Source organism: Budorcas taxicolor, chromosome 5 (assembly GCF_023091745.1).
Source record: "Budorcas taxicolor isolate Tak-1 chromosome 5, Takin1.1, whole genome shotgun sequence".
NCBI lineage: Eukaryota > Metazoa > Chordata > Mammalia > Artiodactyla > Bovidae > Budorcas > Budorcas taxicolor.
In genome coordinates, this window is record NC_068914.1 from 132,423,716 (window position 1) to 132,448,988 (window position 25,273).

Below are 25,273 nucleotides of genomic sequence, written 5' to 3' on the forward strand. Positions count from 1 at the left end.
ACGTCATCACTTTCTGGATCTGAATCAGAAGCTTCCTAGGTATTTTTGTTACACAATGGATTCTTGATTCTGTTATTCAGATTCAGTGTTTTCTTCACAAGAAAGACCCTTTATGACTTTGTCAGTAATTTAATAGATTTTTGTCTTCTTAAAAGACTAGAATTAAGAAATATCAAGATTTAGAACATAAATATCTTGGACTATTCAGAAGAACAACATGGGAGAAACTGAGGAAAGAATTGAAACTCATAGAATAAGATGTCTTTCCAAGTTGAAGGTATGGACTTGCTTTGTGTGGATATATGTATATGTACTGTATTTTCTTTTTAAACCTAGATCTTGTAAAGTTGTTTATATCTTCATGCAGTGATCTGATAATAACATCATACTACCTGATATATTGATAATTTCTTGCTTTAATGAAATTGGTTTGTAACTGAGAGTGTGTCTAAATAGGATTATTGATTCAGGAAATTTAATCAGAATAGCTTTGAGGATTTAAATGGGAGACAGGATCTTAAACATTTTCAAGCACGCATAATACAGTACGATTTACTTTCCTGGATCAAAGGCCTATTTAAAGTTCACCCTTCTGGTGAGAGGAGTATGGAGATCTCTCCTGGAAAATGGTACATTGGACAGAAAAGCTTTGTTAATCTGTATTCAGTGATGACTTCACAATGATCCACTAAAGCAAATGTTTACTTCAAGCTTTGGCAACATACCAGTCATGCTCTATAAGAAAAATGCCCATTTTGCTAGCTGTTTCGGGTATTCTTAACTACTTCAGAGAAACTCTTTTTGCATAGCCATAAAACCATTTTGCCCTCAAGCAAAATTTGAATTTATTTTAAACCAGAAGATCTGGATACTTGTCCTGATTCTACAGCTAGTGCCTACAAGTGGTTATCAAACTATGACACTGCCACCAATTTTCTTCCTATCAAAAGTTTGTTTTCTCTTTATATGTGTGTAGGAAAAATCTACACATGTACAAGAAAGTTGAGAATCATGATATAGAGTTAGAAAACTACTTTTGCCTGAAATGCTACATTAATTATGTATTTTAAAAATCCCCTTAAATTATTCCTTAATTCTGATGTCCATCTCCTAAAACTGAGGGTTTAAAAATAAAGACTGAGGACCAGGCTTCCTAGATTTGTGCTGAGTTCAACTGCTGGTTTGCTATGTGCCCTTGGATAAGTTGCTTAACCTCTTTGTGGTCCAGTTTTCTCCTCTGAAAGAGATAATGATAATTTACTCTTATCTCATAGAATTTTTTTTTCTTTTTACATGTTCTGAACAATGATTGGAATATCATAAACAGCCAATAAGTACTAGTTATTATTAATAGCATTTGTGGATAAAAGTCAAGAATTGTATATTAACAATTGGCTTTTAATTTTTTGTAATGTTGGAGTTTGGCAGGATTAGATATTATCTGAATATGACAGCCAAATATTGCGAGCACAAGTTTATCAGGTAAAAGACAGTTGCTTAATAAATCATTTGGGTTTTTCTGATTCTCTGACCTTAGAAATATGCTCATCAAGCAAGCATTTTTAGAAAGTAATGACTCTCTTCAACAAGTTTGCTTCAAAGGCTGGGGCATTATTAAAAGCTGATAGGACTAGCTTTATAAATATCAAGGTTATTTTGTACTAGACATGAGTAGGAATAGCCACTAGTTAGACAGCCTACCTAGATGTTTCACGAAAAGAAAAGTGGGATCATGATTTATTTAGTTTCCTTTCTTAAAATGTTAAATAAATTATTCTTTCAAATATGATTCATACTGTACTTGGTTGGCTTTGCTTGTTTTTAAATATAAAATCTGAATTATAAAATCATGTGAAATTATTTACAGTGTACTCTGCAAAGATTTACAGGAAGATGCCAGACATGGTTTTTATAAATGGTATTTAATATAAAAGGATAAATAGCTAGAGATACAACTATGCTATCTAGTCAGTCATATGACAATATTCATTTTGACTTATATTGAGCTGGATATTTAAATTTCCCAAGTCTTTCCCACATATATTTATATTCAGATTTCCCCAAATTAATTAGTGCAGGTAACTTTTGGCTTAGATGTAGTTAATCCTATTGAATTTCATCTATAGTCAGCTTGCTTTCAGATCTGACAACTTTTTCAAGATGTTTTTGAATACTGATTCTGTCATTTATTCAATAAATTACACTGAGTACCTATTGTTTGTGAGACTGAAGATTCAAAGGTAAATAATATACGGCTCCTAACATTGAGATGCTCGCAGGATAGTGAAGTAGGAGGTTATAGGCATCCAAACACATAAGTAAAGTGTACTGTGGAGAATTCCCTGGAAGTTAAGTGGTTAGGACTCTGTCTTCCATTGCAGGGGACTAAGATCCCATATGCTGTGTGGCATGGCCAATAAAAAAATAATGTTCCTTAAGAAAAATAAAGTGCACTGTGCTGAGGGCTGTAATATAGGCAGGAACACAGCAAAGTGGGAAGATAAGGAGGTTACCTGGGAAGTAGAAAGACAAGGAAGACTCCACAATAGATTTAACGGTCTAGTGAATTTTTAATATTGAACATACATTTATCAGATGCACAAAGTGAAGAAAACACTACAAGTGGAGGACCACCTATAAAAGTCACTGAGATTTAAAGTAGCATGGTGAATTAAAAGAACTATAAATAGAATATTATGCTTGGGGACAAGGGGCAGGAGATGATAGATAGTGAGATATAGATGAGGCTTTGTTTGCCATGTAAAAAGTAAAGGGTTTTTGTTAATGGGAAGCCAGAGTCTAGCAGGTAGGCAGAGACAAATATGCATTGGGAGAGGAAATTTCAGGAAGGAAAGAGAGATTGATGATGCTAACTGACTCTGAGACATCAAGTTAGCTGAGGACCGAGAAGTATCTATTGGATGCGGAAATCAGGAAGTTGTTAATGACCTTTTACTGAGTAGCTAGTAGCCTCAGGAGGGGCTAGACTGTAGCAGACTGAAGGGTGAGTGGAAGGTTCGTGTAGGCAATGAATCTAGACTGTTCTTCTAAGCAGCTTGATAGTAGCTGGAGTAACTACCAGGGCAGAAATATCTTGCATATATTTATAAGTTAGTAGACAGGGAGGTAGTAAAGAGCATGAGGTTGAAATTAGAGGAGGGGGTTAGTAATTGATGAATTAGGACTTCAGCAGTGGAAAGAATGGGTTCCAGAACATGGATGGAGAAATTCTCTGAAATAGGGGGAAGGATCCATCCTTTTAAAAGTGGGAGGAAAATTAGAGGGGCAGGGACAGGTAAATCTGAAAGTGAAGATGTTTAGATCATTTTCTGATCAAGAGGAGCACATGGCTGAGTTGGAGCCCTCTCTTGAAGGGAGTGTATAAATTATGGGGTTGGTTCAAGATTGAGAAATGGAAGGGGTAAGGATTTTAGTGTATGAGTGTACTAGCTGGAGAGTGAATTGAATGGTCTTTCAGGATGGAAATGTCATCAGGAAATATTTTTAAGGAGGTCAAGCCCCATGATATAAGATTGGAGACCACCATTCAGGTTGACATAAATCTATTCATCCATAATTTGTTGATTTTGAAGCAGTAATTAATCTACCTAACTTATGATTACCCAGTATACAATGCTTTTTCAAATCTCTTTCTAAGGTCTAAATCTTTTCCCTTCTGACTTAATAAAACTATCAAAATGTTAGCCTTTCATATTTGAACCATTCTCGTTCCTGCTGATCACAATGATTCTATCTGTTAAGTTGTCTTTGATTTTTGTTATGGATTGTGTCAGCCTGACAGCTGTCTAAAGTTATACCAATACATAGGAAACATGATTCAATATGTGGAATATTGTATTCATATTTATTTATCTTAGAAAGTATGTGTTCAGTTTAGAAATATTTCTGTTATTGTTTATAATTAAAATATTGTTTTAAATAAATTAACTGGCAGTAAATAGCAAAATAATGCTGTAAACATTGCATATAGCTTTGTGTAAAAGAGAACTTAAGCAAATTTGCTACAGAAATAATGCCTTTGTGTAATGCTACCTTCTTTTTTAAAAATTAACATGCATGTATTCTTTTGTTCTACGATAGCATTATAGTGCTGAAAATCTATTTAAATCACTTGCTATGTCTTATTTAGAATGATAACTTGTTTCTATGTATGTATAAGACATTTCCATAAAATAATGAGACTACCAATGTCCTACAAAATTCAATATCATTAATCGATTAATTCAACTTTGAATTTTTAAAGTTAGAACATAGCATAGAAAACAAGAAGAGTTCACTTTAAAAGGTTCTTCTAAACATAAGAGTTACTTGAACTGGAAACAATCAGTATTTTGGTAGAAGGCATTTCATCAACAAGTGGCAAATATGCCATTTAAAAATAAGTTTTTCATGTTCTCTTGTACTTGTTTTCTTCCTAGATGTTTCTGTTGGCAATAACATGTGCATTTGTATCCAAAACACTATCCGGATCTTATATGAATTCCATGCTCACACAAATAGAAAGACAATTCAACATCCCAACATCTCTAGTTGGACTTATTAATGGAAGTTTTGAGATTGGTAATGAATTGTTTTTGCATTGCTTCTTTGTATGTGTTATCTATGGAGCTAGTCTGAATTTTGCTTTCCTTATTTTCTGCTTTACATCATTCAATCTGACTGAATGCATTTTCTTAAATGGCGTAAATAACCTGGCTCACTTTGAAATCTGTTTAGAAAAAATTCATTTAAATATTATCCCCGAATAACACTTAAACATTGCCACATATCCAATCACAGGACTTTTTATTCTAATGGTTAAATTTTTAAAAATCTAACAGTCTTTTGGTCGGCTAGCATGAGCAGCAGAGTATTTAGAGTACTAATATGTAATCTATCATTTATGACCTGTAGGGCTTTATCTTCATGTTTAGAAGATATCAAGGGGGAAAAGGGAATTCATTTTTTTTTTAAGCACATATTTTTCTTCTCCTGTTGTTTCTGGGAGGTTGACAATTCTCTTTTCTAAGTGCAGAGGGAAGAAGAAACTGTGTTCATGTCTCACTGACTTTATTTTAGAAACAGCCTGTAGGGAAGAATAAAGTCTATTCTTGGGCTCTGATATTTGTGGCTAATTGGGAAGATGTGAGGACACAGAGAAAGAATGAGGAAGGGAAAGATTTCTCCTGTGAACAAATTGGCATGAAAATGCAAATGTTACTCCTTTAGTTTTATAGTGAATTTTACTTCCTTTAAGAGGAAAGTTGCCTTTAATACTTTTAATCAGTATCTGACAGAAAAATTAAGATTGGAGAAGGCAAAACTGAAACCAGTGATGCTTGATCTTGTCTCCTAGTCTTCCCTCCTCTCAGACCTCATTTAGCACCACACATGTGACAGATCCTGGCCATGGAGCCAGAAGTCACTCCTTCTATAGGCCCTGTGTGAACCCAGCTCACAGTCTAATAAAGGGCATAGATGCAAAATAATTTAACTGAATGCAGTAAGTATGGTGACATAGGTATAAGACAATACCTCTAGGAACATAGAGAAGAGACACAACCTCCCTTAAGGAAGATAGGCTCTTGAAGGAAAAGCTTTCCAGATGAAGAAACAGGGTTGATAAGTTTGAAGAGAATTCCCTTAGAAGAAGAAACATAAGGATGAAACAGCATGGTAGCTCATGTGTAGAGCAATGTTAAGCCCACTATTATCAACTGGCCAAGCTTCAGGTGGGAATTACTAGATTATAAGTCTGTAGAAATGGGCAGGAGTGAGAAATAAGTTACTAGAGAGCTTTGTATGCTCACTACAAAACTTAACTTTTATCCTCTAGATAATGGAGAATCACTAAGAGATTGGCTGGGGTTATTAATATTTCTGTGTCAAGGACCTCTTTGGCAATCTGATGCCAAGTGTTCTCAGAATAACATTTTAATTGCATAAATCAAAAATTATAAGAGTACAAAGAGTATTTGAGATATTTATTATGTAATGAATGCTAGATAGTTAATGATTGGGTGAAGTTGTTAATTCAGACTTTGTTCATAATTATTGAAATATTCATTTCTCACATCAATTTTTTTTCTAGGAAATCTTTTGTTGATTATATTCGTGAGTTATTTTGGAACAAAACTGCATAGACCAATAATGATTGGTGTTGGATGTGTGGTTATGGGGCTAGGGTGTTTCTTGCAATCACTACCTCACTTCCTCATGGGCCGGTAAGTATTGCAGCTTCTGGTGATTTTTTAGGTGCAATTTTCAGCTGCAGGAAATAAGCTTGGATTTCCTTTCTAGGAATAATGCTTCCTAAAGTCACAGAGAACTGTCATAAGAACTGCAAAAAAGAACTGTAGGTGCAGATTCTGTCCTTCTTGCCTCTTCTATGCTCTTGGCTATCTGACTTCCATTTAACATGTCAATTTATGAAACAGACATTTGGGACAGTGCTTTTGTGGAGTTGAGTCTGATGAAGATTCTTTTTTTAATTTTAATTTTTTAAATGATCAAACTATGATAACACATTTATAAGAGATTTGGAAAATACAGAATGAGGTTACTATCTATTGCAATTATTTTTTTAAGTAGATAAATTGAGATTTTTGTTGGAGTTTCAATATCAAACTCTCAAAAATTAATAGAATGAATATACAGAGAGGTAGAAGGATATATTAGACCTGAAAAGCCCCGTGAACCAATTCAACATAATTAAATTTATACAGTTTTCACATAATAGTAGGATACAAATTCTATTCAAATTTCCATAGACGGTAAACTGGGAAACTCTGGAACATAGCCAGGGACATAAAACAAGGTGCAAAAATTTCATGGCCTAAAATCATACACAGTCTGTTCTCTTATTGTGGAATTATGTTAGAAATTGATGAAATTTCTTAGGACCTGGAAAAATTTGGGATTACTCCTTTCTACAGACAATTTTTTTCCAGTTATTTCTGTTTAATTATGTTATTCTGTACAATTATAGTTTTTGTTTAATTATAGGTCACCAAGAGATAGACTAGTCTTCAGGTTGATTTTTATTTTAACTTTTACCAAATTAATGAGTACAAAGCTGCAAAAAGTAAAATTATTTAAAAAAAGTGTTATCCTCCACCCCTTCAATATTACTCATGTTACTGCTCCTCAGAGGTGGCCACGCCCAACTCATTTTACTCTTCTGCTCTTTGCTTCCATATTTCTAAGTAAAGGTTTATCCTTTTAGTTTTTGATAGTTTAGTGTTATATAATAAACATATTGCCTTCCTACTGTAAAATCATAGTCACTATTCCATGTGTGACTATGTAAATATTTTTTACATTTCAGCTGAACCATGCTATTTTTCCTTTTTTATTTCACTTTTAATTTTTCCTAGATTAAATAATTGCCTCATTTTAGTATATTAAAAAATATTCATTGGTTTATTTTTGGCTGCATCAGGTCTTAGTTGCAGTATGTCGGTTCAGTAGTTGTGGCCCACGGGCTTAATTGCCTTGCAGCATGTGGGATCTCAGTTCCCTGGCCAGCGATTGAATCTGTATTCCCTGCATTAGAAGGTGGATTCTTAACCACTGGACCAACAGGGAAATTCCCCTCATTTTATATTTGATTCATTTTCATTTCCCACTAATCATCACCAAATTCTCTACCAGTAGGGCAATGTCTTCTGAATACGCTTGTACACATCAGACGGTTTCATTTTTGTCTTTGAGCTGCCTCCCCTGTCACCACTGATCCCATCTGCAATCTGAACTAGGGGCTCTCCATGCCGGCTGCATGACTGCCTCCTTGGAATTTTCACTCACCATTCTCCTTGGCAACTTGTTTTGCTTCTTTCTTCCATTCAGTTACTTACTTCCTGGGTATCGAATCTTCCACTTTCCTTTTCATTCTTACTCTTTGTGGAAAACATTATCTAATAGGTTTCTGAGAAAGTGTGTAAGGGATGTAACGATTTTAAGACCTTGGGCATCTGAAAATATTCCTATTCTCCTTCCATACCTGGTTGACAGTTTACCTGGTATAAAATCCTGGTTTGAGGTTTTCACCCTAGGGATGTTGAAAATATCATTTTCAATGTTTTTCTCGAGAATCCTATAGCATTTTAAACCCTGTGTCCAGTTTCTTCTCTCTGGAGCTCCTGGGATTTTTCCTGAAACTCCAGAGCTTGAATTCATGATAATTGCCTTGGTATAAGTGATTTTCCTTTATTGTTCTAGGTGCCTCCAATCTGGAAATTTATAAAAATGATTTGTATTGTTTCTTGGATAATATCCCTTCCCCCCACTTTCATTTCCCTATGGCATGTGTGTGTGCTCGGTCGTGTCCGACTCTGCGACCCCACAGACTGCAGCCCACCAGGCTCCTCTGTCCATGGGACTTTCCAGGCAAAAATACAAGAGTGGGTTGCCATTTCCTTCTCCAGGGGATCTTCCAGACCCAGGGATCCAACCTGGGTCTCCTGCACTGCAGGCAGATCCTTTACCAACTGAGGAATGGCAACCGACTCCAGTATTCTTGTGACACGACTTGAGCACACATGCTCTGTCTGGAACTTTCACTCCTCCACTTCTCTTTATAAAACTTCCATTCGTTCCTGAATGTTGTTATACTCTTGAGTTAACCTATAATTTTCTGATCGTTTCTCTCCAATTTTCTATCTCTTTGTCTTCTTGTTACTTTCAGGGGAGATTTCTTTACCTTTCAAACCTTTGAATGCATTTCTAACTTTTGCTGCTGCTGCTGCTGCTAACTCATTTAAGCTGTGTCCGACTCTGTGCGACCCCATAGATGGCATCCCACCAGGCTCCGCCGTTCCTGGGATTCTCCAGGCAAGAACACTGCTATCATATTTTAAATTTTCAAGGTATTGTTTGTTGTTCTTTGAAGGTATCTTTTTAAGAAACATCTTGCTCTTATTTTAAGAATGCAATGTCTTTTTCCATCTACATTTCTTCGTCTGTCTTCCTGTCTCTGTCTCCTTCAAGTGTACAGTTTTTTATTTGCTTTGTCTCTGTTCTTATGTTATAGGTCTTCACACATCTGGTGGTCCTTGGTTAGCTATTCATACTTAAGAAACAGGGATAAAACAACAGACTAACCAGAAGTTCTGTGTGCGTTTGTACGACATGGTTGTGGGAGGACTTCTTCCCAGCACAGGGACTAGATGGTTCAGAGCTGACTCAGCACTGCCCATGGGTCAGTTAATCTAGGCAGGGGTTCTCCAATCTGCTGTCTGAGACATGGTGCAACTTGGCTACCAGCCAGGTGGGAGTGGGAGTCTCACTCTTCAGTACATAGATTCTTCTTTTACTTAATATCCCTAGTTTTTAGTGTGGCCTCTTATATGATTTAGGGACTAAATGACAACAACAAGCTGTCCTCAAAGTGCCTGTTCTGAGTGTCGGCAGTCAAAGGCCATTTTTGTTGGGCTGGTGGACAATGCCTATAAAGGTTTAACTACTCTTTATACACATTTAAAATCAGTCCTCTGATTTTTGGGATCATATCCACTCCCACCTTTATCTAGCATTCTCTCTGAAATTTCCAAGGGTGTGTGGCTCATGTTTGGTTGCTCTCCTGCAGGCACTTCCTCAAGCCTGTATCTCTTATATTTTCTAGTTCAGTGACCACCCACTTATTGATTTTCCCATTTTCCAAATCTTATCTTCTTGTCAAAATTTCAAATTCCCTTTCTTCTTGTCAATCTTCCATTCTCTTTACCTTTGTGACATTATACTTCCTTTGCCATTTGATAAGCCATCAGCTGCCATTTTGCTGGTTTTCAGGATGAACGGACTTAGAATGAATTATTTTGATGAGTTTTGTGGATCAGATAAATGAAAATGATATGACATCTCCTTTCTGAAGGGATCAGGAGTTTTCAGGCAAAAAGTTTTTACTATCCGTTTATTTTCTATCCTATCCAAGACAACATCAATAATATTCAGCTATTATTTATATTTCTTTCTACCCTCTGCTAAAGGTGCTAGTCTTTTGTCTGAAGCTGGCATGTGTCACGGGATCATGAGTGTGCAGACACAAGCCTTTGTCCACAGTTCACAGCCAAGCTCTGTGGCCATGACTGGACAACTGTTCTAAGGGGAAGGTATATTGACCCTTTTTATTATGTTCAATAGCATAGAAACTAGAATTATCAGTGACTTCCTAGTATAACATTCTTTAGCTCATTTGGAACTCAGAAGGGTAAATTTATTTATTTAGTTATTTTGGCTTTCTGTGATCTAGTAAAAATATAGAAACTAGTCCAACATAATTTCTAACAAAGAGACATTTAGCTGGAGATATTTTCTTCCATTATCGCAGCTTATAATTTACTTTCAGAGAAAGGGCATGGGGATTTTGATGTAGACACACAATGATATTTAAAATAGATAATTATAAGAACTTGCTGTATAGCAAGGGAAATCTACTCAAGGAGCCATAAGGACTGAAAGGGGAAGAGAATCTAAAAAAGAGTGGATATATGTATCAGTCTCAATTCAGTTGCTCAGTCATGTCCGACTCTCTGCGATCCCATGAACTGCAGCACGCCAGGCCTCCCTGTTCATTATCAACTTCCAGACTCCACCCAAACCCGTGTCCATTGAGTTGGTGATGCCATCCAACCATCTCATCCTCTGTCATCCCCTTCTCCTCCTGCCCTCAATCTTTCCCAGCATCAGAGTCTCTTCAAATGAGTCAGCTCTTTCCAAGAGGTGGCCAAAGTATTGGAGTTTCAGCTTCAACATCAGTCCTTTTAATGAACACCCAGGACTGATCTCCTTTAGAATGGACTGGTTGGATCTCCTTGCAGTCCAAGAGATATCTTTAATTTCATGGCTGCAGTTACCATCTGTAGTGATTTTGGAGCTCAGAAAAATAAAGTCTGACACTGTTTCCAATGTTTCCCCATCTATTTGCCATGAAGTGATGATGGGACCAGCTGCCATGATCCTAATTTTCTGAATGTTGAACTTTAAGCCAACTTTTTCACTTTCCTCTTTCACTTTCATCAAGAGGCTTTTGAGTTCTTCTTCACTTTCTGCCATAAGGGTGGTGTCATCTGCATATCTGAAGTTATTGATATTTCTCCCAGCAATCTTGATTCCAGCTTGTGCTTCCTCCAGCCCAGCATTTCGCATGATGTACTCTGCATATAAGTTAAATTAGCAGTGTGACAATATACAGCCTTGACATACTCCTTTTTCTATTTGGAACCAGTCTGTTGTACCATGTCCACTTCTAACAATTGCTTCCTGACCTGCATACAGATTTCTCAAGAGGCAGGTTAGGTGGTCTGGTATTCCCATCTCTTTCAGAATTTTCCACAGTTTGTTGTGATCCACACAGTCAAAGGCTTTGGCATAGTCAATAAAGCAGAAATAGATGTTTTTCTGGAACCCTCTTGCTTTTTTGATGATCCAGTGCATGTTGGCAATTTGATCTCTAGTTCCTTTGCCTTTTCTAAAACCAGCTTGAACATCTGGAAGTTCAGAGTTCATGTATTGCTGAAGTCTGGCTTGGAGAATTTTAAGCATCACTTTACTAGCATGTGAGATGAGTGCAATTGTGCGGTAGTTTCAGCATTCTTTGGCATTGCCTTTCTTTGGGATTGGAATGAAAACTGACCTTTTCCTGTGGCCACTGCTGTTTTCCAAATGTGCTGGCATATTGAGTGCAGCACTTTCACAGCATCATCTGTTAGGATTTGAAACAGCTCAACTGGAAATCCATCACCTCCACTAGCTTTGTTCCTAGTGATGCTTCCTAAGGCCCACTTGACTTCACATTCCAGGATGTCTGGCTCTAGGTGAGTGATCACACCATCATGATTATCTCCATCATGAAGATCTTTTTTGTAGAGTTCTTCTATGTTTTCTTGCCACCTCTTCTTAATATCTTTTGCTTCTGTTAGGTCCATACTATCTCTGTCCTTTATCGAGCCTGTCTTTGCATGAAATGTTCCCTTGGTATCTCTAATTTTCTTGAAGAGATCTCTAGTCTTTCCCAGTCTGTTGTTTTCCTCTATTTCTTTGCACTGATCACTGAGGAAAGCTTTCTTATCTCTCTCCTTGCTATTCTTTGGAACTCTGCATTCAGATGCTTATATCTTTCCTTTTCTCCTTTGCTTTTCACGTCTCTTCTTTTCACAGGTATTTGTAAGGCCTCCTCAGACAGCCATTTTGTTTTTTTGCATTTGTTTTTCTTGGGGATGGTCTTGATCCCTGTCTCCTGTACAATGTCACGAACCTCCACCCATAGATCATCAGGCACACTGTCTATCAGATGTAGTCCCTTAAATCTAATTCTCACTTCCACTGTATAATCATAAGGGATTTGATTTAGGTCATATCTGAATGGTCTGTTGGTTTTCCCCACTTTCTTCAATTTAAGTCTGAATTTGGCAATAAGGAGTTCATGATCTGAACCATAGTCAGCTCCTGGTCTTGTTTATGCTGACTGTATAGAGCTTCTCCATCTTTGGCTACAAAGAATACAATCAATCTGATTTTAGTGTCAACCATCTGGTGATGTCCATGTGTAGAGTCTTCTCTTGTGTTGTTGAAAGAGGGTGTTTGCTATGACCAGTGCGTTCTCTTGGCAGAACTCTATTAGCGTTTGCCCTACTTCATTCTGTACACCAAGGCCAAATTTCCTGTTACTCCAGGTGTTTCTTGACTTCCTACTTTTGTATTCCAGTCCCTTATAATGAAAAAGACATCTTTTTTGGGTGTTGGTTCTAGAAGGTCTTGTAGGTCTTCATAGAACCATTCAACTTCAGCTTCTTCAGCATTACTGGTCGGGGCATAGACTTGGATTTCTGTGATATTAAATGGCTTGCCTTGGAAATGAACAGAGATCATTCTGTCATTTTTGAGATTGTATCCAAGTATTGCATTTCAGACTCTTTTGTTGACTATGATGGCTACGCCATTTCTTCTAAGGGATTCTTGCACACAGTGGTAGATATATGTATATGTATAACTGATTCACTTTGCTGTACAACAGAAACTAACATAACGTTATGAATCAACTATACTCCAACAAAAATTAAAAAATAATCTACTTTTTGGAAAGGGCCTAGGATTCTTGTGGTAATTTGCCTATGGTATATAAGGCATACGTTCATAATCTATTAACCATTTTGTTCTTATGAGAAGAGAAAACGTCATTACACTGCACTGTCATAGTGTTTGAATATCCAAAGTTCTCTCATTATGATGGGCAAATGTTTTGTTTTTCTTGGAGATTGGTAAATGCATGAAGAGATTATTGTTTGAATTCTCAGAAAGTGGGAATATGTATCTTATGAGCAAACCTTAGAGAAAACAAAATGGGAGACTTGTTTCATTATGTTGTTCCTCTCCCCCCACAAGCCTTTATTTTTCTAATTATACTTTGTAGAGTCTATTATTTTTCTTAGTTTTTGTTCCTTATCCCACAGTAATATTCCAGGAAATGATCACCTAAAAATCACAAAAGGTTGATGGTAGGTAATCTAAAGTGTAGATATGCAGATAATCAAAAGCTAACTGTGAGTGAATTGGACATTTACATGAGTGGCAAGTTCATTTTGGCAACATCAAACCAGGATGATTGGGTGGCAAAGATAAAAAGATATCTCATTTCCTGGGTTTGGATGTTGTATCTTAAATGAAGCATGAACATCTTCACAATGCTCACGTTGTCCTCATAAACTCTGTAACACAATTGTGTTTTTGTGTTCATACAGATATGAATATGAATCTACAGTTTCAGTTTCCGGCAATTTGTCTTCAAACAGTTTCTTGTGTATGGAAAATGGAACCCAGATTTTCAAACCAACAGAGGACCCATCAGGTTATAAATTTCATTACTTTAGTTAATTTGTAACTGAACACTTTCTATGGAAGGGCTTTGAATGAGTTATTGGGTTTGGTTAAGTAAGGTAAATGAACAAAAAGATATTTTCTCCCCAGGATTTTTGAGAGGATCACAGAGAATAGGAATGGAGAACAGAGAATGTTAGTCCTCTTATATTTGCATATACTTACTAAGACTGCTTTGTCTATTCCTTAAAATGGTTATTTAAAAAAAGTTAGGGACTTCTCTGGTAATCTAGTGGCTAAGACTGCATTCCCAATGCAGGGGGCCTGGTCAGGGAGCTAGTTTCCATACACCACAACTAAGGGTTCCATGCCGCAACTAAAAAGATCCCACCTGCCATAACTAAGAACTGTTGCAACCAAATAAATAAACAGATGTTAAAAAAAATAAGGCAAACACATCCTGCCAAGGGCCACTGTAGAGTTAATTCCATTGTGGAAAGCATCTTAGAAGGATGGGTTTATACTGACGATTTGGTCTATCAGTTCAGTTCAGTTCTGTTCAGTCGCTCAGTCGTGTCCAACTCTTTGTGACCCATGAATCGCAGCACGCCAGGCCTCCCTGTCCATCACCATCTCCCGGAGTTCACTCAGACTCACGTCCATCGAGTCCGTGATGCCATCCAGCCATCTCATCCTCGGTCGTCCCCTTCTCCTCCTGCCCCCAATCCCTCCCAGCATCAGAGTCTTTTCCAATGAGTCAACTCTTTGCATGAGGTGGCCAAAGTACTGGAGCTTCAGCTTTAGCATCATTTCTTCTAAAGAAATCCCAGGGCTGATCTCCTTCAGAATGGACTGGTTGGATCTCTTTGCAGTCCAAGGGAATCTCAAGAGTCTTCTCCAACACCACAGTTCAAAGCATCAATTCTTCGGCACTCAGCCTTCTTCACAGTCCAACTCTCACGTCCATACATGACCACAGGAAAAACCATAGCCTTGACTAGACAGACCTTAGTCGGCAAAGTAATGTCTCTGCTTTAAAATATACTATCTAGGTTGGTCATAACTTTTCTTCCAAGGAGTAATCATCTTTTAATTTCATGGCTGCAGTCACCATCTGCAGTAATTTTGGAGCCCCCCAAAATAAATTCTGATGCCGTTTCTACTGTTTCCCCATCTATTTCCCATGAAGTGATGGGACCAGATGCCATGATCTTCGTTTTCTGAATGTTGAGCTTTAAGCCAACTTTTTCACTCTCCTCTTTCACTTTCATCAAGAGGCTTTTTAGCTCCTCTTCACTTTCTGCCGTAAGGGTGGTGTCATCTGCATATCTGAGGTTATTGATATTTCTCCCAGCAGTCTTGATTCCAGCTCGTTCTAACTGTTGCTTCCTGACCTGCATACAGATTTCTCAAGAGGCAGGTTAGGTGGTCTGGTATTCCCATCTCTTTCAGAATTTTCCAGTTTATTGTGATTCACACAGTCAAAGGCTTTGGCATAATCAATAAAGCAGAAATAGATGTTTTTCTGGAACTCTCTTGCTTTTTCCATGATCCAGCGGATGTTGGCAATTTGACCTCTGGTTCCTCTGCTTTTTCTAAAACCAGCTTGAACATCAGGGAGTTCACCGTTCACGTATTGCTGAAGCTTGGCTTGGAGAATTTTGAACATTACTTTACTAGCATGTGAGATGAGTGCAATTGTGCGGTAGTTTCAGCATTCTTTGGCATTGCCTTTCTTTGGAATTGGAATGAAAACTGACCTTTTCCAGTCCTGTGGCCACTGCTGAGTTTTCTAAATTTGCTGGCATATTGAGTGCAGCACTTTCACAGCATCATCTTTCAGGATTTGAAATAACTCAGCTGGAATTCCATCACCTCCACTAGCTTTGTTCATAGTGATGCTTTCTAAGGCCCACTTGACTTCACATTCCCATATGTCTGGCTCTAGATTAGTGATCACATCATCATGATTATCTGGGTCTATACAATTATCTAAATAGGAAACAGAGATAGAAAGAAAATTCTTAAGATTTGTGTTATATTATTGACCACCTGATGCAAAGAACTGACTCACTGGAAAGGACCCTGATGCTGGGAAAGATTGACGGAAGGAGGAGAAGGGGAAGATAGAGGATGAGATGGTTGGACGGCATCACCGACTCAAGGGACATGAGCTTGAGCAAACTCCAGGAGATAGTGAAGGGACAGGAAATCTTGGTGTGCTGCAGTCTCTAGGGTCACAAAGAGTCAGACATGACTGAGCGACGTAATAGCAAACAATTGATATTCTATAGCAAAGAGGTGACCTTACTGACTTGCCTCAGACCAGAACTTCTTTTCCTGTGATGAGGACATTTTCATGCTGGATTCATATTAGTGAAAGTTATGGTGGTCCCCTAAGTTGGAAATTTCACTACCAGGATGAAATAAGAGGGAAGCAAATAGTTTATTTTTCTTTAAATTTTCATTGATGTATAGTTGATTTAAAATGTTGTGTTAGTTTCAGGTATACAGCAGAGTGAATGTTATACATACAACCATACTTTTTTAGATTCTTTTCCCATATAGGCCATTATTAAGTATTGAGTAGAGTTTCCTGTGCTATTATATAGTGGGTCCTTATTCTAAATAGTTCAAAGGAGTTTAAGAATAGCTGTCTCAGAAACTCTAAGCTAAAGGAACCCCCTGGGGAAACAAAGGGAAACAGTGACATCAGCAGTAGCCTGTGTTCTCCTTGAGCTGGTTTTTACCAAAGAATGATTCAGGTCCTATTTCCTATTTTTCTTAGTGTGCTTTGTAGTAGATAAACATGGTGTGCCTCCATATGGTGTGCCTTCCCAGTATGGTGTGCCTCCAGGAGAGTGTGTCGATTCTTTGATTCCTTGGTATATTCATTTTTTGCCTTAGAGGAAAACTAGAATTTGCTTAATATCTATAGACATAAATCTTTATGCTCGTCAAGATAAAATATGAATACCAAGAAATGGAAATTATGATTTTCTGGACTGGACATGACTGACAGATAGCCTCACAAGAAATTTCAAGATCCAGCTGTGTTCAGGACCTTCACTTCTGCAGGTGGCACAGTTTACTACTCACTGGGAAAATGCAAATCAAAAACCACAATGAGATACCATCTTACACCTGCCAAAATAGCTGTCCTCAAAAAGATGACAAGTAACAAAGGTTGGTGATGATACAGAGAAAAGGGAACTCTTGTAGGCCCCTGATGGGAATGTAAATTTGTATAGCCACTGTGAAAAACAGTATGGAAGTCCCTAAAAGATTAAAAATAGAGCTAACATATTGGTGTTCAGTGGCTATGTCATGTTTGACTCTGTGACCCCATGGACTACAGCCTGCCAGGCTCTTCTGTCAATGGGATTTCCCAGGTAAGAATACTGGAGTGGGTAGCCATTTCCTTAAGTTCAGTTCAGTTCAGTTCAATCACTCAGTCACGTCCGACTCTTTGCGACCCCATGAACTGCAGCACGCCAAGCCTCCCTGTCTATCACCAACACCCAGAGTTCACTCAAACTCATGTCTATCGAGTCAGTGATGCCATCCAGCCATCTCATCCTCTGTCGTCCCCTTTTCCTCCTGTTGCCAATCCCTCCCAGCATCAGGGTCTTTTCCAATGAGTCAACTCTTTGCATGAGGTGGCCAAAGTATTGGAGTATCAGCTTTAGCATCAGTCCTTCCAATGAACACTCAGGACTGATCTCCTTTCAGATGGACTGGTTGGACCTCCTTGCAGTCCAATGGACTCTCAAGAGTCTTCTCTAACACCACAGTTCAAAAGCATCAGTTCTTCGGTGCTCAGCTTTCTTCACAGTCCAACTCTCACATCCATACGTGACCACTGGAAAAACCATAGCCTTGACTAGACAGACCTTTGTTGGCAAAGTAATGTCTCTCCTTTCTAATATTTCCTTACGATTCAGCAATTCTACTCCTGTATGTGTGTGTGTGTGTATATATATATAAACAAACAAAAATGTTAATTCATAGAGATACATGCATCTCAATGTTCACAGTTGCATTGTTTACAATAGCCAAAATACGGAAGCAAGCTAAATATCCATCAACAGATGAATGAATAAAGAATATGTGGTATATACACAATGGAATATGTTAGCCACAAAGAAGAATGAAATTTTGCCATTTACCACATCATGGAGGGTCTTATGCTTGGCAAAATAAGTCAGAAAAAGAGAAACACTGTATGTTTTGACTTATATGTGGAATCTAAAAAATGAAACAAATGAATGAATATATCAAATCCAAAACAGACTCATAAGTACAGAGAACAAACTAGTGATTACCAGTGGGGAGAAGGATAGGAGAGGGGAAAACAGGAGAAGGGAATTAAGAGACACAAACTACTAGGTAAAATAAATTAGACAAAAGGATATATTGTACAACACAGGGAATATAGCCAATATTTTATAGTAGCCTTATATAGAGTATAATCTATAAAAACATTGAATTACTGTGTTGTTTACCTGAAACTAATATAGTATTGTAAGTCACTGTACTCCAATTTTAGAAAAAGTTATTTGGTGGTCAAATACATAGTGGACTCTACATTACTACGCAGTTAAATATTTTTAGTTTCTATAAAATAATTATAACTGTAGAGAACGTAAACTCTTAAATCTTATAAATATAGTAACAATTCTAGAAAGAGATATTTGTATTTCTTCCTCTCCCCAAAGTTAGTATATAAATTGGGTAGCAGTTATAGCAGTTAACTAAGTTCAGTAGTTGCTAGTAAATTAAGTCTCTGGAGGGGAATAAAAAAGCTATGATTTTTAGTGTTTGCAAATTTCTGTGGTGTAAATACTCTCACCAAACTACTGCTAAATACTGAATTGGGAAGAGATGTGTATACTCATCTCTTCTAACCCAGTAGGAACTGGCTCCAGGATACCGCTTATTGTTGGCCGTACCTAAGTATTTGTTTGAAAATGCAAAAGAGATGGCCCAATGAGTCTTTGCTGATGTAGTAAATTTTTTTCACTTTATGCAATATTGCTTTGAATTCAATATATTTTTTTATAACTTTTTGTTTTATATTGGAATCAGAGAGATCTCCTGGAGAAGGAAATGGCAACCTGCTCCAGTATTCTTGCCTAGGAAATCCCATGGACAGAGGAACCTGGTGGGCTACAGTTCATGGGGTCTCAGAGGATCGAACACAACATAGCAACTAAATAGCGACAACGAGAGAGTTGATTAATGGGCTTCCCTGAGGTGGCTCAGTGCTAAAGAATCTGCCTGAAATGCAGGAGATATGAGTTTGATCCCTGGGTTGGGATGATCCCCTGGAGAAGGAAATGGCAACCCACTCCAGTATTCTTGTCTGGAGAATTCCATGGACAGAGAAGCCTGGCTGGCTACAGTCCCTGGGGTCACAAAGAATCAGACATGATGTAGCAATGAAATGACAACAACAAAATAGTTGATTAACAATGTTGAGATGCTCTCAGGTGGACAGCAAAGGGACTCAGCCATACATATACATGTGTCCATTTCCCCCAACCTCCCCTCCCATCCAGACTCTGGCACTGTAAGTTGTTGGTAAGTGCTGGGGTCACATAAGAACTGTGACATGCTTACTAAAAACTGAGAGTTAAATATTGCTAATATTTTGCTACTCAAACACTAATGCAATGCTTTTTTCTTTTAATGCAGAATGTGTGAAGGAAGTTAAATCATTAATGTGGGTGTATGTATTAGTAGGAAATATTGTACGTGGAATTGGTGAAACTCCCATCATGCCTTTGGGTATTTCCTACATAGAAGATTTTGCCAAATCTGAAAACTCTCCTTTGTATATTGGTGAGTTGGAAAATCTACCTTAGCCTCTTTTCAGTAATTTCCTTGAGCATGGATATGAGTTATTTATTTAGATGCTTAGACATTTCCAGAATGTTGAACAGAGTGCTTTGGTGCAATTGGCCATCAATTAACGTTTGTTGAACAGAGCAATTATAGGCTATCTCCAAGTAAGCCACTTTGCTAAAATAGCTTTTTATTATTGAAAATACCAATAATCTAATTCCCCTGGAGTTCTATTTGCCTTCTTCAGTTTCTTGGCACCAATGTATACCCAATCTGTGAAGAAATTTAGCAGTATTTTCTCTAAAATGTCATTTATTCAAAATCTTTCTATTTTCATTACTTCTATTTTTGTTCAGGTCTTTGTTAGCTTTGATATTGGTCATTTGACCTGTAGTATTTAAAATCAATTTCTTATAAAAATTTTTGCAATATAATTTTTCTCAAATATATTAAATGTCTTCTCTCTCATGTTGATGAAGTATGCTGACTCTTTATTAAATATGAGCCCACCAATTATTCCTAGCTCTGCCCTCAATTTATCTAGTTTCCTATATAGTTTCTCTTTATCACAATCTCTCTATGATATCACAACCTCTCTACAACATTTTCCATACATATCTGTCTTCAGACCTTTGATTATGTTTCCTGAAATTTACTTTCCTAAAATCTATCACTACCTCCCACAACAGGCAACTTAACATCCACCTTTGTATGTTGCCTTACAATCTCCTAAAAGGTCTTAATTTATTGTATATAATTTGTTTATATTCCTTAGTTATTCCATCTGTTGTTAGTTGTAAAATCATAACTTTGAATACTGGGACATTTTGCTATTAATGTTGAAATAGCTTTTTTAAACCAAAAAAATCAAAGAGGGTGAGAGAAGGTAGGAACAGAGCTACACATAATGAGGAGTTAAAATATTTAGGAACCATTATTTGAAGCAACTTTGGGAGATTTTTGATGGCTTATTGATTTTGCAATAATCTTTTTCAGTGTCTTTCTATTCAATCCTTTCAAATCCCTCTACATACTTATATTGAAAGAATACAAAATGCTCACCTGCAATAAATTAACAAATGCCTTGTTAAAATATGTATTTCTTTCTTCAACAAATATTAGAGTATATAATACATAGAAACAACTGATAATCTCTAGATGTATTAAGATGAGTAAGACATTGTCCATATAAAATTTAGTATATAAATAACTACATGTGCTCAGTTGCTAAGTTGTGTCTAACTCTTTGTGACCATCTGGACTGTAGCCTACTGGTCTCCTCTGTCCACAAGATTTTCCAGGCAAGAAATACTGGAGTGGGTTGCCATGCTGTCCTCAAGGGAATCTTCCTGACCCAGGGATTGAACCCTCATCTGCAGTTAGATTCTTTATCACTGAGCCACCTGGGAAACCAAATAGCTACATAATTATAAATAAATAAAATTTGATAAATATGTATATAATTAGATTTGAAAAATTACATTAAACTTAGGGGAAAGTGAAATAAATATGGCCAGGTATAATTTAACTAGCTATATACCAAGAAAAAATTTCCATGCATGTCTGTAAAGTTTAGGAGAGAATATAAAAGCTAGACATAAAATTTGAGAATCATCAATACAGAGACAAAAATAAAAAAAAGAGGGAGAAATAGATTGTGATAGGATGACTTATTCTATATAGTGAAAGGTCCCAGGATAATATACTAAAGCAACAATTCTTATTTGTAGAGTAGAAGGAAGTAAGGGAGGAAGTAGAAGGAAGGAAGGAAGGAAGTAGAAGGAAGAAAATTAAAAGAAGGGGTAGTCATGAGGGAAAAAGTAGAACAATAGATGAATGCACAGATTTCTGAGTCTTAAGAGGAAGAGCATCAAAAGAAAGCTGGCCAGGTAAGATGAAGACCATGAAAAGGACACCAGATAAGTGGCTGAGCAACTAACATAGACAAGTGGCAAAGAGATCACTGAGAGTTTTGTGAGTAGAAAGTGATAGCATTTGAGTCGAGTGAGTGGTGAGGAAGTAGATGCAGAGTGTAATGACAGGAATGAAATCAGTGTGAATTTGATATATTGCAGAAATCAGTGGATGAGGGAGATTGAACAAATACACAAGAGAGAGTGTTTGGTTGAACAAGACATCAGAGAAGACAGAAAGGGTAGGCATCAAGAAGTCAGGTGTGTGCAGGGTGCACGCACCCATAGAACTATGGAGAAGGCATAGGCAATAAATGAAGGTCTATTTTGAAGTAACAAAGAAGAAAGTTGAAGAAGCTCATGCCTTGATTTTTAACGGAAGCAGGGAAGGATCACTATAGACTCAGAATTATAGACAAGTCACGAGATAGCTGATGATAACAATCCAGACGAGTAAAAAGTCAAGTAAGGATGAAGGGGAATGTGGAGGATAAGAAAGGATATGACAGTAAGATGGAAGAGAAGTATCATTAAAAATGAGGATAGAACTAGAAAAAGTTCAAGTATTCTAACTTGAGAGTATTCCCTAAATTGATCTACATATTCAGTGCAATGCCTAGGAAAATTATAATACCAGTTGCTTTTATTTTTGGAGAAATGGACAAGCTGATCTTAAAATGCAAATGGAAATGCAAGGGGCACTGGGCAGCCAAAACATCCTTAAAAAATAAGAACAATGGACTTCCCCGGTGGCCTAGTGGTTGGGAATTCATCTGCCAATGAAGGGGACACAGATTTGACCTCTGGTCCAGGAAGATCCCACATGCCTGTGGCAACTAAATCCATGTACCGTAGCTACTGAGCCTGTGTGCCCTAGAGCCTGTGCTCTGCAATGAGAGTAGCCTCCATTCACCACAGCTAGAGAAAAGCACAGGTAGCAACGAAGACCCAGCACAGTCAAAAATAAATGAATAAACAAAATTTAAAAAAAAAACACAACAGACTCACACTTCTGATTTCAAGATTTACTACAAAATTATAATAATAACATTGTGATTCTGCCTCAAGGGTAGATATATAGGCCAATAGAATAGAAGTGCTACTCTAGAAATAAACCCATACCTCTATGGTTAATTGACTGTAAGATAGATGTTAAAATCATTCAATGAGAAAAGATTATTTTCAGCAAATGGTTAAAGGGCAACTGGCTATCCAGGTGCCAAAGTATGAAGTTGGATTCCTACCTGGTACCATATACAAAAATTTAACTCAAGATGGATAAAAGACCTAAATGTAAGAGGTAAACTGTGAAACTCTTAGATGGAAACATAGGTGTAAATCTTCATGACTTTGAATTAGACAACAGTTTTTAAGTATGAAACCAAAAGCACAAGCAACAAGAGGAAAAAAATAGATAATTAGATTTTATCAAAATTTAGAAGTTTGTGCATTTAAGGACATTATCAAGTTGTTGATTTGGGAATGAAATTTTTCTGAGAATATGCCACATGGAATTTATCATAACCTGATATTGCTTTAAAATTCATTCAAAAATATGACTGTGGAAAACATCAAAAGGTTTTTGCTCTATAATGTGACTTTATCAATAGCAAGATCTCAGCTGTAATCAAAATATCCACCCATGATACAGTATTGAAAATTCTATTCCAAAATGGGACACAGTAATGGTTTACTCACAAAACGCAACAGAATTCGCCATAAAAGGCAATCACTCTAACCAATCTATAATACCACAAGAGAAAATGGTTTTGAATCATAATATAGACAGTCTATTAATCTAATCTTTGTCTTATCAATTTACCAGGTCAATTTGAGATTGTGGAATATGATGCCATAGAATTTAAAGATTCGCATTTCCTTAGTTTCATTTCAAAATTATTATTAAGGAATGGAGTCATACAAACACTCTGATCATTTTAAGTTAGTCTTTCATAAGTGAAGAGGGATATTTTCATCTTGGAGAAAGGAGTTTGCATACAATATTCGCATCCTGCTGCAGCCAATCACTTCTAATCACAAGCCTTTACTTGTAACCTGGTGTGAAAGAGAATTTGGAGGCCTAGAGAAAGTGGCGTCAAATTATGAGATTCCTTTTTCAACATTTAAAGAAACAACCATGTTACTTATTATAAACCAAGTAAGTTTCCAACAGATTGAATACATAAGGCAAAAATATCTCAGGTAAAAACAATTTGATCCTCAGACTCTTCATGGGATTAGAACTCTTTATGTGGGTGTAGTACTTTACCATAACTTTACGTTTACCTTCATTTTTAGGGTTAATCGAAACAGGAGCTATCATTGGTCCTTTGATTGGTCTTTCATTAGCGTCATTCTGTGCAAATATTTATGTTGACACTGAATCGGTGAACACAGGTAATTCCATAAAATCTAAACAATGTCTATAGTACACAAAACATCATCAAGTATATCACATTTAAATTTTGCTTACTTGACCCTCAGATAGAATCTCTACTTTTCAGGTGACCAAGTTGAGGTTGAGGAGTTTAAAAAATTTTTCAAGTATTTCAAACCAGTGAACAGGAGAGCATGATAAAATGCTGATGTTCTAACACAGAATCCAATACTCATTCTATCGCACAAATCATTTTTTTTTTTTTCAGGAGATTTAAGCACATCAGTTTGAATTTTTTAAAATCAAGCAATCATTTGTGGATAACAAGTAGAAAGTGAAAGTGAAAGTTGCTCAGTTGTGACCAACTCTTTGTGACCCCATGGACTATGCAATCCATAGAATTCTCCAGGCCAGAATACTGGAGTGGGTAGCCTTTCCCTTCTCCAGGGGATCTTCCCAACCCAGCGATCAAACCCAGGTCTCCCACATTGCAGGCGGATTCTTTACCAGCTGAGCCACAAGGGAAGCCCAAGTATACTGGAGTGGGTAATCTATCCCTTCTCCAGTGGATCTTTCTGACCCAGGAATCAAACCAGATTGCAGGCAGATTCTTTACCAACTGAGCTCTAAGGGAAGTCCCCTTATAGCTAATTAATATATACCTATTTATATATATTTTTTGTGTGCTCAGTTGTGTCTGACTCTCTGCAAACTGTAGCCCACCAGTCTTCTGTCCATGGGATTTCTCAGGCAAGAATATGGGAGTGGGTTGCCGTTTCCTACTCCAGGGAATTTCCTGATCCAGGGATCAAACCCGAGTCTCTGGCATCTCCTGCATTGGCAGGGGGTTCTTTGCCACCTGAGAAGCCCTTGTACCTATTTATTAATTCCTTACCTGGTAGGACAGATAGTCAAACTAGTTTACTGCTAGGCAATATTGTAATACCATATGTTTTCAGACAAGTTTTATCAATGTCTGAATTTTATACAAATTCTATACTTGGCTAAAACTTGACAGCTGTAATGGTAATAATTTTCTATAGCTTGTACAGGAAATAATGACTTAAGCTAATAAAAAAATGTGTATATCTCTTTACAGATGATCTGACCATAACTCCCACTGATACTCGTTGGGTTGGTGCATGGTGGATTGGCTTTTTGATTTGTGCAGGAGTGAATGTGCTCACTGCCATTCCTTTTTTCTTTTTGCCCAAAACGCTTCCAAAGGAAGGACTAGAACATAATGCTGAGATCATTAAAAATGACAAAGAGAAACAAGAAGATGTCAAGAAGAAAAGGGATGGAATCACTAAAGGCAAATATA

The 25,273-nt window shown here is 37.1% G+C and overlaps 1 protein-coding gene across 1 annotated transcript in view; it reads left to right on the top strand.

The window, feature by feature from the left end:
• The first annotated feature begins 217 nt into the window (after window positions 1–217).
• The window catches only part of SLCO1A2 (solute carrier organic anion transporter family member 1A2), a 50,653-nt gene continuing 25,597 nt past the window's right edge, over window positions 218–25,273 (top strand). Inside the window, exons 1-7 of the mRNA XM_052640097.1 lie at window positions 218–277; window positions 4,440–4,581; window positions 6,092–6,224; window positions 13,737–13,843; window positions 19,510–19,656; window positions 23,871–23,969; window positions 25,049–25,264. Coding sequence (XP_052496057.1) covers window positions 218–277; window positions 4,440–4,581; window positions 6,092–6,224; window positions 13,737–13,843; window positions 19,510–19,656; window positions 23,871–23,969; window positions 25,049–25,264 — 904 coding nt within the window. The remainder of the gene's footprint in view (window positions 278–4,439; window positions 4,582–6,091; window positions 6,225–13,736; window positions 13,844–19,509; window positions 19,657–23,870; window positions 23,970–25,048; window positions 25,265–25,273) is intronic.